The following is a 19,759-nucleotide window of genomic DNA, read 5'->3' as shown; positions in this document are numbered from 1 at the left end:
TAATAATCATAATTGGTGATGTGTTGGGGTGACAGTGATGTTGTGAAGATGTTTTGGACCTGCCCTCCATTAGTATGTATTTTACATTTGCATTTATGCATTTGGCAGACGCTTTTATCCAAAGCGACTTACATTGCATTTCAAGGTACACATTTTACATTCTTATCAGTTCTTGCTTTCCCTGGTAATTCATTCATTTTATGAATAAGAACAGAAAATATTTGTACCATCACACACCCATTCAGCTGTGCCAGGTAACATGGGATGCAGTTCTGTTGATTGTGAGTTGTCCAAATGTTGTGTTTGCGCTCTGTGATCTTTATAAACTCTGTGAAGATTATAATCCACAATTTTTTCAGGCTGCCGTGAATGGCGACACGTCTGTGGGGGAGGGATTGTCAGAGAATGACAGCGGTCTGGAGATTACCAATGAGAACAGCCCACTGACTGCAGCAGAGCCACCTTCACCTTTCTGCCCCAAACAGAACGGAGGTGCAGCCTCACCCGCAGGTACACAGACTCATGTTCTGGGTTCAGCATCTGGGACATTCTGCCAATTACTTCAGAAAGTAACTTAAAACATCATGTCTACAGTAATGCAATTACAATGCAAGTCTATAAGGCAAGTCATTTTGGAGGGTTTAATAGCAGATAAGTGAATTACATTTCTTGATTGAATTGTCATTTTATCAGTAAGACTACTGTTAAGACTACTATCATGTGAAAGTTACCATGTTTAGCGACATTACATAATTATGACAGGAATTTCAATATTCAATATAACTTTAGTAAGCAATTCTATCACACTAGTCTCAAACACGTATGTTTAAGTCTTGTGGCTATACTTTTGGAACAGTGTGTAAAGTTTATCTTATCTTAATTATTTTACAAAATAATTTTCAATGGTAATCAACAACTTTACAGAGTGTAGACAATTAGCTTGATTATCTCCTCCATTGTCAAATATTATATTACTATTAGAAATTCTAATTGTTATTATTCAGTATACTTAAATTAATTAAATTAAATGATCACTTCGGTGTCTAAAACGTATAACCAGGTAGGCCTAGGATAAAATAATATCCAGTATATAGAAACTAAAGTGTCTGAATTTTCTTATACTTTGTCATGAACTTTCTTAACCTTTCAGACGAGAGCGTGAACAGCATCAGAAGAAAGAGATCTCGTAAGCGCTCCGACACAGAGGAAGACAGTGCCTGGGATTCCTCCTATAGTGAGGTGAGAATTTACTTAATTTACTTACACATCTGATCTTATCGCACACTGACAGAACGCTTCAATAAGACACATCTATTCCAAAGTCCATTTTACTGCTGTGTCCGGAGACATGGCTGAAATAGGGCAAAAATAGTTGCTTTAGTCCAGGAAATATATATCCATCCATCCATCTTCCTAGTGTTATTCCTGCTCGTTTGCAGGGTCCACTTTACACACACATTTGCGTCGGATGCCCTTCCTGACACAGCCCTGCACTAGTGCTGGGACACATTCACACTCACACACACACACACACACACACACACACACACACACACACACACACACACACACACACACACAACAATTTGTCATATCCAATCCACCTTACCTGCATGACTTTGGACTGTGGGGGAAACCAGAGCACCCGGAGGAAACCCACGTTGACAAGAAAGGACTCCTGGCTCAGGAACCGGGGACCTTCTTGCTAAATCAATATATCGTTGAATAACTGAGAAGACAAAACACTCAAAATGTGGTGGTATAATCATATTTGCATAGATTCCTCCATTCATTCACCTCTGCTGTGATAGACTACTTTATTTTTCATTTATGGTGATAAAAATACCACATGAAACACGATAACTTACCAATAGGTTGCGTAATATTAGAGAGCAGGTGCATCATGGAGGCTATCTGAACAGATGCAGGAAAACACATACATAGAGAGTTGGGTATCACTTCCATGGAACTTCTATGGATTATCCACATGAGATTTACAGAGCAAAACATGCAGAAGAACGCATTGTGCAGCATTCCTGCCGCCCTTTTAAACAAAGAGTCTGCCATACACATGCGCTAACTGCAAACTGTGTGCATGTGTATGCACGTCTATTAATTTGTTGTTGTGATACATATCTGTACTCACAAAACATTTCACCCTTTAAGATGTTAAGGGCTATCCAGTCTATACTATAAAGACTCTTAAAATCAGATACATGATGATAAACAGATACGACTGTATTATATATCACTTCTTATATTTTCTTTTGTGTTTTGTGCTTATCTGCGATTTTCCTCTATACTGACAAAGCTTGTGCATCCAGTGCAAAGAGAAAACAAAGCAAAACATTGAAGATATAGGTCAGATTATGGGAATTTATATAGTTTACAGACTGAGCAGGTGTTGTTGTGTGCATAACCTTGCCTTACCAACCTATTATCAAAATTATCAAATACAGTGTAAGGAATTATATTGTCTAAAGTATTGATACATGCTAGTACAATATTTGAATGCAACTTTTGTCTTCTCCCATCCTGTAAATACTTGACTATTCCTGTCTATAAAAGTGTAAATAAGCAGCAAACAAAATATACATTTAGAGAGATTTAAAGTAAATAATCATTATAAATAATCATATTAATTTAGTTTCAGCAATGTAATATTATAATCTAATATCTGACATTAGCCACCCTGCACTCTAGATTTTAGTGGCCATTGAAAAACCCATAAAAGTTGACCGCTAATCATTATTTCTATAAAATGTACCTATAAATATGGTACAGTACTAGGACATATGGATCAGCTTATTGTTACGGGATTATGGTTTCAGGAAAAGGCTGACATTGGGTCTGGTTGTGAGACGGGTCTGCGGCAAAGGCCTCGTCCCAGGACTATTTTCCAGGCAGGACTGACAGCTCACAGTAAACCCTGCAACAGAGAGAGGGGACATATTAAACAGGATCACAGCAGCATGGTAATGCTCACATTCACACACACAAAGCTGCTTTATGCTTTAAGTGAAGTTTTGTCTGTCAGACACTGAAATCCAGGCTGACGAACAGAGTTCACCCTCATGGCAGATTAAAGCTGTCATGCCACTGTCAGCTCCTCACTCTTAACTCAACACCTTTAAGTCGAGCTGTCTATCACTGTGTATTTATGCTCTCACACATTTTAAGTTGCCTGTACCCAGCCAATCAAAACAGTGGTCATGACCCCCCCCAATTTTTTCCCGATAAGTCTTTTTTCGTGGTTGTTTTGTCTGTGTTGTGTCTGTGTGCAAAGACAGAAAAAGTGCAGTAAAATGACTAATTAAATCTCAGACCGATTAATTAGCTGTTGTTACTCCACCACCTACATGAACGACTGAATCAGCAAGGTTTGAACGATGGATGTGCCACAGTTACTACAGTTATTTAAAACAGTCATCTCCAACAATGTATTGTACTATGATAGTTAAGCAGGGAGTTATGATATTGGTATTGTACAGGAAACACACCCCTGGTAGACCATCTTGGTCAAGGTTCCTGCTGGCAAAAACAAGTCATGACCAGAAACCAGCTACCATGTTCCAGAACACAGCTATCCTAAGTGATTATTCCAGATTAAATTCAACTTAAGCTGTGTTGACATCACTGTGGCATGCCGTCAGTTACCACAGAAAATCATTTCGAACTGCCTCACAATTTGTAAAAACACACACAAAAACGTGTTGACAAATGTTGTTGCACTAGAAGTCTGTGAGGGCAGCAGGTTGTACATTTGCCCCTTATTTTCTATTGTACCTATCATTGCAATATTTTTTATTGTTATTATTTTTTGTTTTGTTTTTGTTTTGCTTTGACTAAAGGTTGAAATTGTGTGTGTCTGTAGGTTTCTAGTGTTCCTGAGGGTCCCATACTGGAGCTCATGGAACAGGACTCTAAAGACTCTGCACAGAGCAGCGCCACATCCACCTCGACTACTGACACAGCCAGACAACCTGAGTACAAGGTACCAGGATATCACACACACACACAAATTCACAATCCACCTATCCTGTCATGTCCCGTTCCTCTTTATGTTAATGCACAAACAATCCACAAATACCAATATTTGTCCACCTGCCTTCAACATGTAACTGTAGCCTCACAGAACGGCTCCGTTTGAATGTGAAGATAACAGCCTTTGTGCTTGTGGTGTATCCTCTCCTTTGCGTGTCACTAAGCCAGGCAGCTGCGCATTTAGAGAGCACTGATGACCAAGACAAAGAGACCATGAAGATCTTGAATGGGGGTTTTGTGGGTTATAGCATCTTCTAAGTCACTGTTGAGCACAGACTCATAAATACTCACTGACACTCGCACAGGTGAGGAAACAACAGCGCTGTTGAAATGGTCCTGACTGATTGAGAGTCGTGCTCAGACAAGCTCAGTGTCAGAGGTTTTGCTTGTGTCTCAGCCCATGCTCAATCCAGCTCTCTGATTGCAACAGAGCATTTGATTGTCCTTCTTTGTGTAACTGGATCAAAGAAATCTGTGCAGTGAGAAGGTTAATTGTCCATCTTATTTAAAAGGATAATTCTCCAAGAAATTATAATCTACTAGTCGAAGCCTGCATGATTTTTCTTTTATCTGTGGAACACAAAAGCAGGCTGGATGGGAACAAAACGGACCAAAAAACAACATAAAACTAGGACATACTAAAGAAGTCAAATATTCAGATTTAAAAATGTAAAATAAATTTAAATTGACATTAAAGCCATTATTCACTGAAATCTGTGTCTGTGTACTTTTCAAACCTAATGCAGGTTTCAGTGAGTGTGAAAATGTTCATTTATGGTCAACTATGTCTAATTTTTGCATATTTCCTCCTCAGGATAATAAAGGCTTTGGGATTGGAGAGTTAGTCTGGGGCAAGATAAAGGGCTTTTCTTGGTGGCCCGGGATGGTGGTGCCCTGGAGAGCAACAGGGAAGAGGCAGGCGTCCCACGGCATGCGCTGGCTGCAGTGGTTTGGAGATGGAAAATTCTCAGAGGTAACAAACAAAGTGAAGGGTTTCAGAATACCACAACTTCAGTAGTTGATACTAATAGCAGTGAAATTTCAATCTCAATTTCAATAGCACAGCAAAAAATGATATTAAACATACTCTTTTATTTTAAATGCTAATTATTCAAGTAAACAGTCAGTAACAAAATCAAGAACAAAGAAACAAATAAAAAGCAATAGAAATAAAAAGAGCTTTCAAGTAACTAACATCAATATCATTCAATTCAAGTAAACATTCAGAAAAAAATGATCTAAAAAATGATCTAAAAAATGCTTATCATGGTTAAATATAACTTGTTTACAGCATCTTCTACAAAATTCAAAGAAAACAATTGAATATTGAATTGGTACTGTAGGAAAACTGGTATTGTGACATTGTTTTATTGGCGTTTTGATATGATCCTGAAGTACTGGTACCTCTGATATCACTAATTTGAACGTCTCTGCAATTATGTGAATTATGAAACAAAACATTTGGCAGAATCAAATTGAATGTCATGGAGTGTGTGAAATGTAATGCATTCAATGCTAGTTCATTTAATGTAATAAATTAATTAATTAAATGCTCTGAAAAATGTGTTACATTATTAAACATCGAAGACTGTGTATATATATATACAATTGATTTAATTTTTTTTACTAATTAATTAAAAAAATATATAAAATGCAATTATATATAAAAGTTTTTTATATATTTTTATATACAATTTTACATTTAATCTCCAAGTCAATGTAGAAATAGCATAAAGATAGTAGCCTATATTTTAAATATTTCTTTAATGGAATCTTTTATGAAAGAAGGCATCACTGATACCAATACTGCTAACTGATGTCTCTATGAAAGATATTTTCTCAATTTTAATTAATTATTTATACCATTAATTATAGGCATTCTGCATTACAGTATAATTGAAAGCTATCAATTTTAACATTTATTAGGCTTTAAAAAATATTACAACTTTTAATTTAAGTGAACTTAAAACAATCCTCACATAAACCCATTATATAAAATGTCATATTTACCTGTGCCCTTCAATATTTCAGGGCTATTTTTTTTTCTATTGGCTCAGTCAGACCGGTTCAGATTTTTACTTGCCCTGTAAAATTGCACAAAAAAGTTATTGTTTTCCTTGTTTTTGACACATGTAACCTTGTAAACAGTGCATTTTCAGGTAGGTCTAACAGATAATAACATAAATTTAATAAAGTTATCAAACACTTCACAGTCTTCACTGCATAAATTATAAATTCATTATAGATGAATCCTTATTAAAGCTACAAATGTTAATCAGTCAAGAGCAGTGTGTGATTTTCTCTTTTTCTTTTGTTCTTTTATTATTCTAATGACAGACAGCAACAGATTTATTAGGCCGCTGTCACTTTAAGACATGCTGCACATGACATGGATTACCTGATACGCATTCCATTCTCTCACAACTCTTTACATTCATTTAAGACTTCATTTAACTCATTTCACACTGTGTTTGCAAGGATATTCGACAAAACTAGCATTTTGGTATCATTTTGTGTGATTTTGTCCATTCAAGTGCTGTCTGAAGCAGCTTTCTGTGAGCACAAGTTGTGTGTTTCACAGAAACACAGGTGCCAGTACTGCACTGCATTCTCTTTTGTGCCTTATCATGCTTAAATGGCTTGAATGGTTTTAAAGTATTTGCATGGATAAAATCGTGAACATATATTGTAATGCTAGCCAAAGGATGATGGGAAAAAAGCGGGTGCTGCCTTAATTGCATTAAATATTTTTAACGCGTTAAACTGAAAAAATTAATCACATGCGTTAATGCTTTTTACAGCACTAATATATATAGTGTATTACATATACAATTAAATTATTAACTTAACATGCACACAAACAAATGCTTGCCCTGAGCCCTGGTTACTTCCTGACCCTGGTGTCATGTGTATCTTGCAGGTGTCTGCTGACAAACTCGATTCCATCACAGCCTTCCCGAAGTTTTTCAACCAGTCATCCTACACCAAACTGGCTTCCTACCGTAGAGCAATCTTCCAGTCCCTGGAGGTGAGAGCAGAGAGGAGTCTGTGTTCATTGTTTTATAGCACTATTTTCTCCTATGGGGCAATTAGCTGCAACATCTGTAGTTCAATTAATAGAAGACAATTATACAAAAATATGCACCTGTTCTGAATTCTGGGAGCTTGGACTTTACTTTTACATAATGCAGTGTGTATGTGTTTATGTGTGAGATAAACAGGAGACTGGGAAAACACTCATCTGGAAAGTCTGGAATTCCCCAGATCTTCCTTAATTATCTCTCTGTGAATCGTACCTCCTAACAAACTTAACAGAAGCATCCAAGCCCAGACATGCACCAGAACGACAGGACTGGCTACACTTTACTTTCTCTCTCTCTCTCTCTGTTTTTGTACCCCACTCTTTTGCAGTCTCCATACAGCATGATTAATATCTGCAATTTGTCTCTATTTCTACTGACAGGATAGTCTTTCTGAATACATGTTATTTTAGACACAGTACACATAGTTGGTTTTATTCCACCTGAGACGTTTGTTTCCAGGATGGTTTCTGTTTTCTTACAGTTAATCTGACATACTGCTTTCCCACTATCTGCGTGTCCTCAGGTGGCTAGTATACGGGCAGAGAAGACTTTTCCTCCGAGTGAGTCAGACAGTCTTGAAGAACAGATAAAGCCCATGCTTGACTGGGCTCATGGTGGCTTTATGCCCAAAGGCCAGGAGGGCCTGAAACCCAGAGAGAACGCGGGTGAGTACACGTCGTCATCGTGAAAGCACCTCAGATCTCACACTCAATCCATGCAGTTGTAAAAAAATACTTGAGTAAAAGGTCTTAACTTGGGGTCAAATAAGATGCAGACAAAGGCTTATGACTACAGGTGGTATATTTAGTGACCACAATTTAAAATGCATTAATATTATTGAATGGCATTACAAAATATTATGCCATGTGATTTTAATGAAATAATGTGTAAGCACCATGGCTACAATTTTGATTCACCAATAATACAATTCTGGCTGTTACCAATAAGTCAATAAATAGTTTTGTTATGGCCTCTAGCTGATAAATTGCAAAAAATGAATTTTTTTTAGCTGTTTTTACTGAAAACAACTTGCACTGGCATATCTTAAAAAACATTGTTTTGTCTCAAAATGCACACCAGTAATGTTTTTTTCTAAGGCACATTTGAACTAACTAATCCTGGCTTAATCTAAGCCCTGTTTGTGAAACCAGGCCATAGTCGACTAGAAGTTGACTAAACAAAAACAGGACAAGATTATCTAAATATGATGGAAACTAAAAAGTATATTTTACACAGGACTAAGACTAAATGTAAAAATAGCTGACAAAATTAATTCAGCAAAAATATTCCCTTTACAGCAACTAAATACACAAACTGAACAAAATATTAAAATAAATGGGTAACTTGAACCACCACGAGACATGAAAAGACAAACTCTTAAAACCGCACTTAAAACCGTTACAGTAGTTTCTACAGAAAGCCCTACAGACTGAGCAGTTTCTACTGGCAGAATTTCAAGCATTGCCATCTTGTCAAGTCATAGAAAATGTTAGCAACAGGAAAGTAATGTAACTTGTTGGTCAAGTTTTTCTCAAAGCTGTTATTACAAGGGAATGTTATGAATTCATTTGTAGTCTCACACTGTAGTTGATTTCCAAGACGGCGACTTAACGAACAATCCCTTTTTTTTTTTGTTACCCCACACACATAGCAGAATATATCTGCAAAATCAAAAATGGATATTCATTTTGAGATTTGCTAAAGAAAAAAATAATAAGTGTCCAGAAATGCTTACAAGGTCTTGAGGACAAAACAACTTGATTATTTGTATTAGTTATATTATATTATTATATATTAACTGCTTTAAAAACACTAATAAATTAATATAGTTATCATTTCTGTATTTAAAAAAAATATATATATATATTTACATTTTCGGCCCTGATTCTGTGGAAAATGTGTTAAATAGAGCTGAGACGTCTACACTTTTATTGGCGTAATTAAAGCGTAATTAAATTATGAAAGCAAAATGATTAAACAAATAAAACGAAATGTGTGGAACTTTGTGAACAAAGGGTGTTCAAATTTTGTGTAAATCTGTGGCCGTAAAGTATTTGTGGTATTGCTTAAAAATCAAGTTGCAGGGCCCTCAGGCATCAGGGCTCAGTCAGGTAATAGCAGGTTACACTCTCACACTTACCAGCTTAGTGTGTCAGATCATAGGCCTCTGTTCCGGATTCATTAGAGCTTGTTCATCATACTTAAATCTCCGATACCTTAGGTTTTCAGGAGAGCAACTCTGTTTTCAGAATTGAAGCTGTCAACTTTTTGAAGTACATTATTTATCTTTCCCTTTCATCTGGGAAAAACTGTGAGCAATAGATCAGTTCAGTGAGTTTCCCAGGCATATTTATATGTGCGGTTAAAATGTCTTACTTTCCTGCTGACATCACATTAATCAAAAGCAACATTCACAACATTCACAGTCCCTGTCAGAGACCCACAACATAAGTTGAGCTGGTGCAGTCATTTGTTTGCAAGGTTTAGTGTGTCTGGTCTCCTCTCATTTAAACATGTGTATCCGGTCCTTTAATATCTTTCTTAAACCTTCTGTTTAAAACATATCTCACATATCAATAATTTTTTGAATTTGTACCATTGTGTTTTCATATAGTTGATACCGGGCCGTAAAACCTAAGGGTACTTGAATTTGAGTTTACAGATGTATTTGAGTTTAGAACCAAGACACTGAAAATGTTTTTTGAAACCACTGCAGAGATGAGCAAGCAGAAGTCTCTTGTACTGTGGTCTTAACAGTGGGATCAGAAAGAGGAAATAGCCTATCTAATTACTTTACGATTTGTAGACTGCTGGCTTTTTCCCACAGCGATTACAGATGTGGAACAGAAGAGTCTAACAGCTTTCTGTCTGCATGTTAATGGCTGTATTTCTCAATGTTTTTGTCTAAATTGTCATTAAGTAATTCAATTAACCTGTCTGGACACAATAACTGATTAATGATTTATGATAATTAATATCTTTTTTAAAATATTTTATATTTAAATCAGCACAAATAATTAAATAATCTATAGTTTGCACTAATTTAAATAATATATATTATTTATTATATTAATATAATATATTTTGATGTTTTTTTATTTTCTGGCAGAAATTAACAGTTTAAAAGTCATTGTTACCAAAATATTCTTTATTTTATGAATAAATGCTGTAGTGCTGTGGTCATTCTTGATAATTACTAACTAGCTGCTAAAGTAGTTCTCACAATACGAATGCAAGTTGCTTCATTATCTAAGTGCCAGATCTATGAAATATAAATGTAGTTACACACAGTATTCACAATGTGTGAGCATGTTTGATTGTAACAGTAAGTAATATTAGTGCACTTGTGTCTCTTCCAGCTGAGTATTGTGTTTTTCCCATGGCCTCAGAGAGCTCAGTGCTGCAGGACTCCAGCCCTCCGGAGTTCCCCCCCTCTGCTAAAAAAGCTAGACTGAGCCTCTGTAAGACCAAGCCTGGCACTGAGGACGTCTACAGTAGAGGTTAGAGCTTACACTAACGATATTATTCATGTTCATGGGTGACAACCGATTGTTGCACTCCAAATGGGATGTTCATCCAAAAATGGCATTTCTGTCATCATTTACTCATCCCATAAGTCTCTTCTGAACACAGATTTGTATCAAACCTGAAAGATTTCTGTTAAAGTCTAGGGCCTCGTTTACACTGCAGGTCTTGATGCCCAATTCTGATTTGTTGCCTATATCCGTTTTTATGACAGTCCGTTTACACGTTCTTTCAATTGTGACCCATGTCCGATTCATGTGTTTACACTTGACATACTATCTGAAACATCGCGCATGCTTAAATGGGGTTCTTGCGCAGATGGACAAACGCGAAATATGCTTGATGCTAGCTTTACGATAAATGCGAACTTCGCCAAACATCATCATGATTGTGAGGCGGAAGAGGGTGAAAAGTACCATCATTGCAGCCTGCACATATGCTTCAGTTATTGTGTGCGAGAGAGATCTCAGGACTGGTGGGACCATAATATATTGTGTTTAAATATTGGCTTTAACGAGGAGCAGTGGGTCCGAAATTTTAGGATGAGCAAGCCAACCTTTGATATGTTGTGTCAACGTTTTACCACATTCCTCTCCTACGACGACACAACGTTTCGTCGGGTCATCCGTCCCTTTGCAGATGCTCGTCAGGTTTTCTCTCGCCATTAAAGTGCGGAGATAGCCTTATGCCTCAGAAAATCCGATCTGCCTGTTCACATGACATTCGCATTGGCACATATCTGATTTATTTCCACATATGAACGAGGCCTGAAACCGATCTCGAAATATCCGAATGCATGCGTTTTTTTCCTGTTTACACGGTCATGGAACACATCCGATCTGTGTCACATAATATGAGCAAAAAATCGGAATTGGGTCACATTTCACTGACAGTGTGAACGAGGCCTAGGTAATCAAACCATATGGGTTTGGAACAACATGCTTTGGTGAACTAACCCTTGAAATGATACAGATACTTGATTGATGTCTAAATGGCCAAATTATTGTAAATCTTGTGTGACAAGATTAACAGTGAATTCTATGAGCTCCTTTACACAGTATAAAATATCAAAATTTTGTTTTTCAAAATGTATCTTTTTTTTCCCCCATTGAAATTCTGAACAATTGATTCAGGCATATAAATAATTAAAATATAGTATTGTGTTTTGTGTGCATAGTTTTTGTACCAAAACTTTGATATTTTATACTTTTGCGCAATTTATTAGCATTGGACTTGATGTGAATAAGACATCATTTGGCTTTAACTCTTATAATGTGTTTGAAACTCCAACTTGTTACTCATGACTGCCATTTCATCTGCTTTTCAGAACAAATGGTCCATGAAGTTTTGAAGAATCACAGAAGTATTGAAGGTGTGTAGAATTACAACCTGTTACAAGACCTGCATTCAACCCATTAAAACACATAAGGATCCATTAACAAAGAAGACCGTTTTTTTCTTTAAAAAAAAAGACAGGTCTAGAGATGCATTTTTTTAGGTTGAACCACAATTAACTTGTTACAACGCCGTATCATGTTCAAGGCACTGCAGAAGTGCATGTTTACACAGAAACAATGGAAAAGAAGCCCAGTGAAATGCAAAAACATGTTCTGTGTGAACGGCCCCTAACAGCATTGGAGCCATGGCCTTGTATAAAATTGCATTTTATTTTTAGCAAATGTATTTTTACTTTAAGTGAGTGACAGATGACGGCAAAGGAAATCTAAATGTAAAAATAGAGGAAATTAGCATGAACAATTATATATCTAAAAATATATACGACTGAGATTGATACATTTAAAATCAACGTGGTACTAATATATTGCGCATTACTTAAAGTAAACTTTTAAAAACACAGAACATTTAATAACACTGTGTAATGTAATTTTTAGCCAATCAATATCCAAATATTCATTTTTCATACTGCACATTATAATGTTGTGATGCCTAATTTCATTTGCAGCTTTTAAAATGACAGATTTTAATTTTTTAAGTTCTAATGTTTTTTTTGTGTGTGACAAACATGTATACGGTTTTAATAATCAGCCATTTTACCAATAACATGAAAATAAGTATTATTTGTAAATAATTCACTGGGTTTTTAATTTGCAGTTATAGCTGGAAAGTATACAGCTACAATGTAACTTCATAAGTATTATTTGTAAATAATTCACTGGGTTTTTAATTTGCGGTTATAGCTGGAAAATATATAGCTACAATGTTATATTTATAAACATACATTTGCGGGAAAGCGATGGCAAATTATTGGATACAGTATACATTTATGCATTTAGCAGATGCTTTTATCCAAAGCGACTTACAAAAGAGGAACAAAATGCAGTTTGTAAAAGAGCCAACAATATTTGTGATATACAATACCAGGTTCAGTGGGACAACTAGATTAGGAAGCAAACTAGAGAGGAGGAGAAATGCTGAGAAGAAAAACGCTTCTCATTGGTTAATCATTTTCAGCCCATTCTTACGGATGGTTCCAAGAATAAGTTACTCTGGTATTTTGACCACCTCAATATGTTTGCTTCCCTGTTTCAGAGTTCTGCCTCTCTTGTGGAAAGATGAGAGTGGCGACCTTCCACCCGCTGTTTGAAGGAGGCCTTTGCCTAACATGCAAGGTAAGAGTTGACCTTGTTCTCCACATTCTCAAAACAGAACACAACACAACTTGAGAGTCTGGGAACATGGTTCTCCAACACGCGCTGACATGATTGCTCATAAAATTGTCAAACAATAGCACTCGATCCTAACACCTGGACACCAGTGTTGTATCTATCGATTACCTTAGGGGGACAAAGGAAGTGCCACGGATCATTTCCATCATCGCTGCATTATCCTATTACACAATTTGCAGCAACACGATACATTGCTGCAAACAGGGACTCTGTTTGTAGAAGGCTTAGCTATTTAAGTTATTTACACATGTTTTTATCTGTGAATGTGTCAGGATGTTTATTTAGAGATCTCCTACATGTACGATGACGATGGCTACCAGTCGTACTGCACCGTGTGCTGTGGCGGCAGAGAGGTGCTGCTCTGTGGAAACGCCAACTGCTGCAGGTACGAAACTCATGCTTCTCACAAACTCATTTTTGTCCCGCAATCTCTCACTCAATCTCGCATTTCATTCCATTCTTGGAATTTTGTCACACTTCACTTCCATAACCGCCTCCAACCCAGTGTTCATCTGTGAATATTGATAACTTACAAGCTCAAACAAGTTCAAATTGTGGGGGTCATCCTTGACAGTACTCTATCATTCGAAGCACATTTAAACAGTGTCATCTCTCTGCATATTTCCACATACTTATTATTAACCGACTTCGTCCGGCTCTCTCAGTAAAGAGCACTGCGATTCTTGTTTATGCTTTAGTCACTTCCTGTATTGATTACTGCAATGCTCTTTTTCATGGACTGCCTTCAAAGCTTCTCTACAAACTCAGCTAGTACAGAACTCCGCTGATTGAATTATCTGCAGAACTCCTCTACCTGAACACATTACTTTTATACTACAACACTTGCATTGGCTCTTGGTTAATTATCATATTGATTTTAAAATTCTTCATAATTACAAGCCACTCAATAATCTTGCCCCTTCATACTTATCTGACCTTCTTCATATCTACACTCCTACTCGTACTTTAAGATCACCTTCTGCACTCACTCTTATTCTTCCTCAAACTCGCACTACTTCCATGGGGTCCCGAGCCTTTAGTCATGCAGCTCCTTATTTATGGAACTTGCTGCCACAGGATTTGCAAAACAGTGAAAGTCTTCATGTTTTTAAATCTCAACTTAAGACCCATCTTTTTAGGCAGGCTTTTATGTGATTACTTTTATACTTTAATACTTGTATCCAGGCTGTAATAATGAGTATTTGTTTAATGTTGATTGTTTTATTGTGTTTGTAAGGCGCCTATAAATAAAATGTATAATAATAATAGTAACATTTTGGTATATTTATTTTTCACTAGGGTAGTCAGTACACCTTCATCACAACCCAAGTTGAATTAAAATCACTTGACAATGTAAAATTACATTTAAAACAAATATGTGAATTAATGTCAAATATAAGAACATGACAGCAATAAAAACATTATTTTGTGTAGTTTTTACTCATAATCTAGTTATAATCATAATTACTCTGTGATGTTGAGGTGCTGTACTTTGTATTGTATTTTTGCATTTCTTTAATACAATATTTACAGTTGTTTTTTTTAAGCCCTGGCTCTTCAAATTCATGTCAGGCCACTCAAATAAAATGCATTGTTTAAAAGTGCCACAGTTTCACCCTACAAATGGCTTACATATTAAACTCATAGTAGAAAAAGGTACACTTCACCTTTAACACTGTCAGTTTCATTTGCCTTTTTAAAGGCTGTCTTTGATCAGTGTCTTTGCCCGCAGGTGTTTCTGTGTGGACTGTCTGGATATATTAGTGGGAGCAGGAGCGGCCAACAGTGCCCGTGATCTGGACCCATGGCGCTGCTACATGTGTCAACCGCTGCAACAGTACGGTGTGTTAAAGAAACGCCACGACTGGAGCCTGAAACTACAAGAGTTCTTCGTCAATGACAATGGACAGGAGTTTGTGAGTCTCACGTTAACTTTTACAGAGAGGGAAATTCTCTGTTTGCAAAGCTGTTTAACTATACGACATATTTACTTTCTTTTCTTCTAGGAAAGTCCAAAAAGTTACCCTGCAGTCCCAGCAGAGCAGAGACGTCCAATCAGAGTCCTTTCACTGTTTGATGGCATTGCGACAGGTCAATATGATGTTTCTTTAGATTCTATATTCACCTTTTCTGGGGAAATTTACACCATCAGTGATTCACAGATGTCAATAATTTGTATAATATGTGACTACCTGATAAAATATTTTTAAATTACAAGATTTTTCCTTTACCAGGTATAGAAATAATGCTTTTAAAATTAGGATTCGTCATATATAACCCTGGTTCTTCAAAAAGGGGGTGAATTAAAATAAGGATATCTTGAGTTTTACATGTTTTAGTTTATTTTAATGCTTGTTTTGTCTTATTTTTAAGTATTATAAGTCATATTGAGGCCTATCTATCTATCTATCTATCTATCTATCTATCTATCTATCTATCTGTGAGACTTTCGAAGTACATAAAGTTGTGTTGTGTGGCCAGAACTATGGACACTAATGATTATGATTATTGGAATTTAAAGTTACTATGAATGTTTTAATGTTAATTTGCAGGTTATCTGGTGCTTCGGGACTTGGGCTTCAATGTTGATTTGTACATTGCATCAGAAATATGTGAGGACTCAATTTCAGTGGGAGTTGTCCGGCATGAAGGAAAAATCCAGTATGTGCACGACGTTCGCAACATCACCAGAAAAAATGTGAGTTGACAGTTTTCTGTTTCTGGCTGCTATATTTGACGTTTTCACTGTAGATAATTTAATGATTTTTTTTAGGTCTTTTGTGGCTGTTTTTACATAATCAGCTTTCATATTAACCTAGTAAGACTCAGACCTTCAGCTGTTTCATTTGACTCTGAATGTGTATAGACCGATTGGCGCCGTCACATGCTACACAGGCTACACGCACCTGGCCCAAGGTTATTTGTTTAGTAGCATGTTGCTTGTTTCAACAGCACTTGATAAGGGTAATGGCCTCACCTGAGTCTGGTCTTTGTCGTCACTCCTCCAAGTTTCTGTTTGGCTTCTATTATCTCTCCACCTCACATTCAAATGCTCAGACACACACAGAGAGCTGCAAGTTGTCTTAAGCCTCAGTGACGGAACACAAAGGCGCTTTCTCCCTTCCTAAATCCCCTCTCCTCAATTCATCCATTCACCCCCTCACCCTCCCATTCAATCACTCATTCACTCACCCATTGTTGTTGCGAGGCTGGATTGGGCGGGATCGCAGAGAGGGATGCATGAAAGGGCTCTTGTCGCAGAAGAAAAGAGAGAAGGAATATATTGGAGGGGGGTTTTGGGGCCCTGGGTTGGGTTATTTATGAAACACTGAAAGAATGAGAAGGCCTGAAAAGAGTCCAGCTGCAGATATGCTCTCGCACTGGCACATGCAGATGTGCCAAGGGTAAAGACGTATACACGCCATTCCCACAGTTTCCTTTAACAGAACATCTGGAATGCCTAATTAAATGGCATTTAAGACCCCAGTGACCGGATATTACACCAAATTACTCGGATGTGGTCAGGGAGTTTCCTTATCAATTTACGCTAACTTTGGCTAACATTCTAGCAGGGTTCTCCCAAAGTTATGAACAAACTTTCTTCAAATGTCATTAATAGAAAGTTTGTTCAAAGTTACCTGGTTTTTAATAATGTTCTTAAAACGTTAGCACACAAATGTTATGTATACATTGTTCATGGAAGGTTTTTTCTGAAACATTTTAGTTGGAAGTTCATCTAACTTTTTTTTAATGTAAACTTGTTTAAGAATATTCAAAGAACATTAAAAAGTAACGCTTCTATTATGTTTGCAAAATTATCGAAAGGAATGTTTCCTTAAATTTTGCATAACCTAGAAAAAACATTTAAACATTTAAAAAACTGGACGTTTTGAATGTTCAGAGAACATTCAATTATAGCATTTTCATAATATTAATATGAACATTAGCAAAAAGTTCTTAGAACATATTTTTGTTAACTGGGATTAGAGTGCAAAAGTCAAAATCCCTTTCATTTTGTTCATGGGGGACTGATTTTTAATGATAACTTATTAACCGTTAAAAGAAGACTTACTGTGAGCTACAATGAATTCCTGGTGAAAAACTACATTAGCCATGGTTCTAAAAAATAAATAAATAAATATATATATATATATATATATATATATAGCATTGTATTTGTTTCCATCATTAAATCCGTTAAGTACACAGTTTTAGACCTTTCTTTTTGTCTGATTTTCAAATAAGTTTTTGCTTCAAATCAAAGTTTTGTAATGTGATTCATTTTGTAGCTGTTTGGTTTGGTCCATGGCTTATAACTTTAACAAAGGCTTTTTTTTAATCCTTATGTTAAAACTGCATATGGCTGAAAAACTGAAAAAAGGAAGTTGCACTGTTGCACTGTATAATAAAACATCTGGAAATAAACTAATGGATCTTCAGAGTTCCTGAGGTGAATGTGCAGTGTAGCTGTGCTAACACTAGATGGTGCTGTTCTGTTGCTCAGATTGCTGAATGGGGGCCCTTTGACTTGGTGATTGGTGGAAGTCCCTGTAATGACCTTTCAATTGTCAACCCTGCTAGGAAAGGCCTGTACGGTAAGACATTAAAACTTGTGAATATTATTAAGGTTATCTTGCATCCTCCCACACAAACCCCTTGTAGATTCTATCATTTTTTATGATAACATGCTGTTTTATGTCACATGCTGAATTATTTTTGTGGTGTGTTTACAATCCAATTTATGGCAGTGTGTTTTTATTAAAAAGTGTTTTATGTTAAAGTCATCATGTTTTGTGCGATGGACATGAATCCATACATCCATCCATTCTCCAAACTGCTTATCCCTTGTAGGGTTGCGAGACGGACATGAATAATATCTCAAATTATGCAGCCTGTTAAGTGCAGTTGTGCTATTGTGCTATTATTTTCTAAGCCATCACACATATAATTTTAGCCCGGTGGACGATGGATGAGAAAACTGACTTAGATTAACATAAGACGCTTTTCCACCATCGGGCCAAACCATTCTTGTTGCTTAACTGTTAAATTATGTGCCGGTCCGGCCCAGCCGGTAAGGATATGGTTTCATTTTCCACTGTGGGGCTGATAACGGCCGCTCTTTGGAATGGAATGTAAATGCAGAGGCTTGAGATGTAAATAGCAACCACGTTATGGAGGATGACCAGATATTTCTATTGTGTTAGAACAATAGAAATAGCATGTTTAGCCAGGTACAGAGAAACTGGTGGTCGGACACCAGACAAGTGACCAATCCTGACTGGCAACGTCACTACACGCCGAGCTCAAGTGGAAATATAAGCGTAACCGTTCCTTACCGTTCTTAGTACAGCGGCTATAGTAAATATGTAAGACTTTATTTTTTATTATGTTTTCTTTATTATATTGTGTTTAGAGGGGACTGGGCGCCTGTTTTTTGAGTTCTACCGTCTTTTGAGTGAAGCAAAACCAAAGGAAGGGGAAGACCGACCTTTCTTCTGGATGTTTGAGAATGTGGTCGCCATGAGCGTCAACGATAAGAGAGACATCTCACGATTCCTGGAGGTTTGAGTTTCTTCATGGCTGTTGTTGTTGGAGCTGGATTGATCTGGTAGTTTCTCATTTCAATTTGTTTGTGTGTATCTCTAGTGCAATCCAGTGATGATTGACGCTATCGAGGTATCAGCTGCTCACAGGGCACGTTATTTCTGGGGAAACCTGCCAGGAATGAAGAGGTATTTGTCATCTCATTTCCCCACCTTTTTCTTTCTCTAAATAGTCTCCAGACAACATTTCTAAACCCTTTTAGTCAGCATTTTAATAAAAATGAAAAAGCGATATATGTACTATATGCAATTTTGAAATGAAGGTGCTTTCCTTCAGGCCTCTGTGTGCCACTGGGATGGATAAATTAGAACTTCAAGACTGTTTGGAACATGGCCGTGTTGCCAAGGTAACCTATTTTCCATCTATGAAAGGCTCTGGTGAAAATGTAAACCTGTGAGCCCTTTATTGATTTACTTTATTCATGACCTTGAGCGGGTTGTGTCAAGCTTAGTCTTTTAACTCTCTTTGTCTTTAGTTTGGTAAGGTGCGTACCATCACAACACGGTCCAACTCCATCAAACAGGGCAAAGACCAACACTTCCCTGTCGTCATGATGAATGGCAAAGAGGACATCCTGTGGTGCACAGAGCTTGAGAGGTGTGTTCGCAACAGCCAGATAATATCAAAAATATTAAATGTCAAATTCTTAGTAGGGCAAAAATATCTTATCACGATTTTCAGGAAAATCACGGTTCTCGATTTTATCAGGGTTCGCTTTCATGTTGGTTTTACTATTTTGCAAGTGACTGAACATTACAGCTAAACTAATGTCACTATTTTAAAAACAAAGCCTTACAAGGCAACAAAATATAGAAT

General features: G+C 36.7%; 1 protein-coding gene across 6 annotated transcripts in view; it reads left to right on the top strand.

Annotated features, from left to right (window-relative positions):
• The window catches only part of dnmt3bb.1 (DNA (cytosine-5-)-methyltransferase 3 beta, duplicate b.1), a 52,952-nt gene that overhangs the window by 22,906 nt on the left and 10,287 nt on the right, over window positions 1–19,759 (top strand). For 2 of the 6 annotated variants that reach the window (XM_079848156.1, XM_079848155.1), the window contains exons 3-21: window positions 360–510; window positions 1,151–1,239; window positions 2,832–2,975; window positions 3,875–3,994; window positions 4,859–5,017; window positions 6,965–7,072; window positions 7,651–7,792; window positions 10,487–10,627; window positions 11,980–12,024; window positions 13,203–13,282; window positions 13,612–13,724; window positions 15,072–15,255; window positions 15,346–15,430; window positions 15,892–16,037; window positions 17,844–17,934; window positions 18,753–18,901; window positions 18,986–19,071; window positions 19,220–19,289; window positions 19,419–19,540. In XM_079848156.1, coding sequence (XP_079704282.1) covers window positions 360–510; window positions 1,151–1,239; window positions 2,832–2,975; window positions 3,875–3,994; window positions 4,859–5,017; window positions 6,965–7,072; window positions 7,651–7,792; window positions 10,487–10,627; window positions 11,980–12,024; window positions 13,203–13,282; window positions 13,612–13,724; window positions 15,072–15,255; window positions 15,346–15,430; window positions 15,892–16,037; window positions 17,844–17,934; window positions 18,753–18,901; window positions 18,986–19,071; window positions 19,220–19,289; window positions 19,419–19,540 — 2,225 coding nt within the window. The remainder of the gene's footprint in view (window positions 1–359; window positions 511–1,150; window positions 1,240–2,831; window positions 2,976–3,874; window positions 3,995–4,858; window positions 5,018–6,964; window positions 7,073–7,650; window positions 7,793–10,486; window positions 10,628–11,979; window positions 12,025–13,202; window positions 13,283–13,611; window positions 13,725–15,071; window positions 15,256–15,345; window positions 15,431–15,891; window positions 16,038–17,843; window positions 17,935–18,752; window positions 18,902–18,985; window positions 19,072–19,219; window positions 19,290–19,418; window positions 19,541–19,759) is intronic. The other 4 variants (XM_079848159.1, XM_079848157.1, XM_079848158.1 and 1 more) reach the window with 3 other exon arrangements.

The sequence above is a fragment of the Squalius cephalus genome (assembly GCF_949319135.1).
Source record: "Squalius cephalus genome assembly, chromosome: 18".
NCBI classification, from domain to species: Eukaryota; Metazoa; Chordata; class Actinopteri; order Cypriniformes; family Leuciscidae; genus Squalius; species Squalius cephalus.
This window is presented reverse-complemented; position numbering and strand designations above follow the sequence as displayed.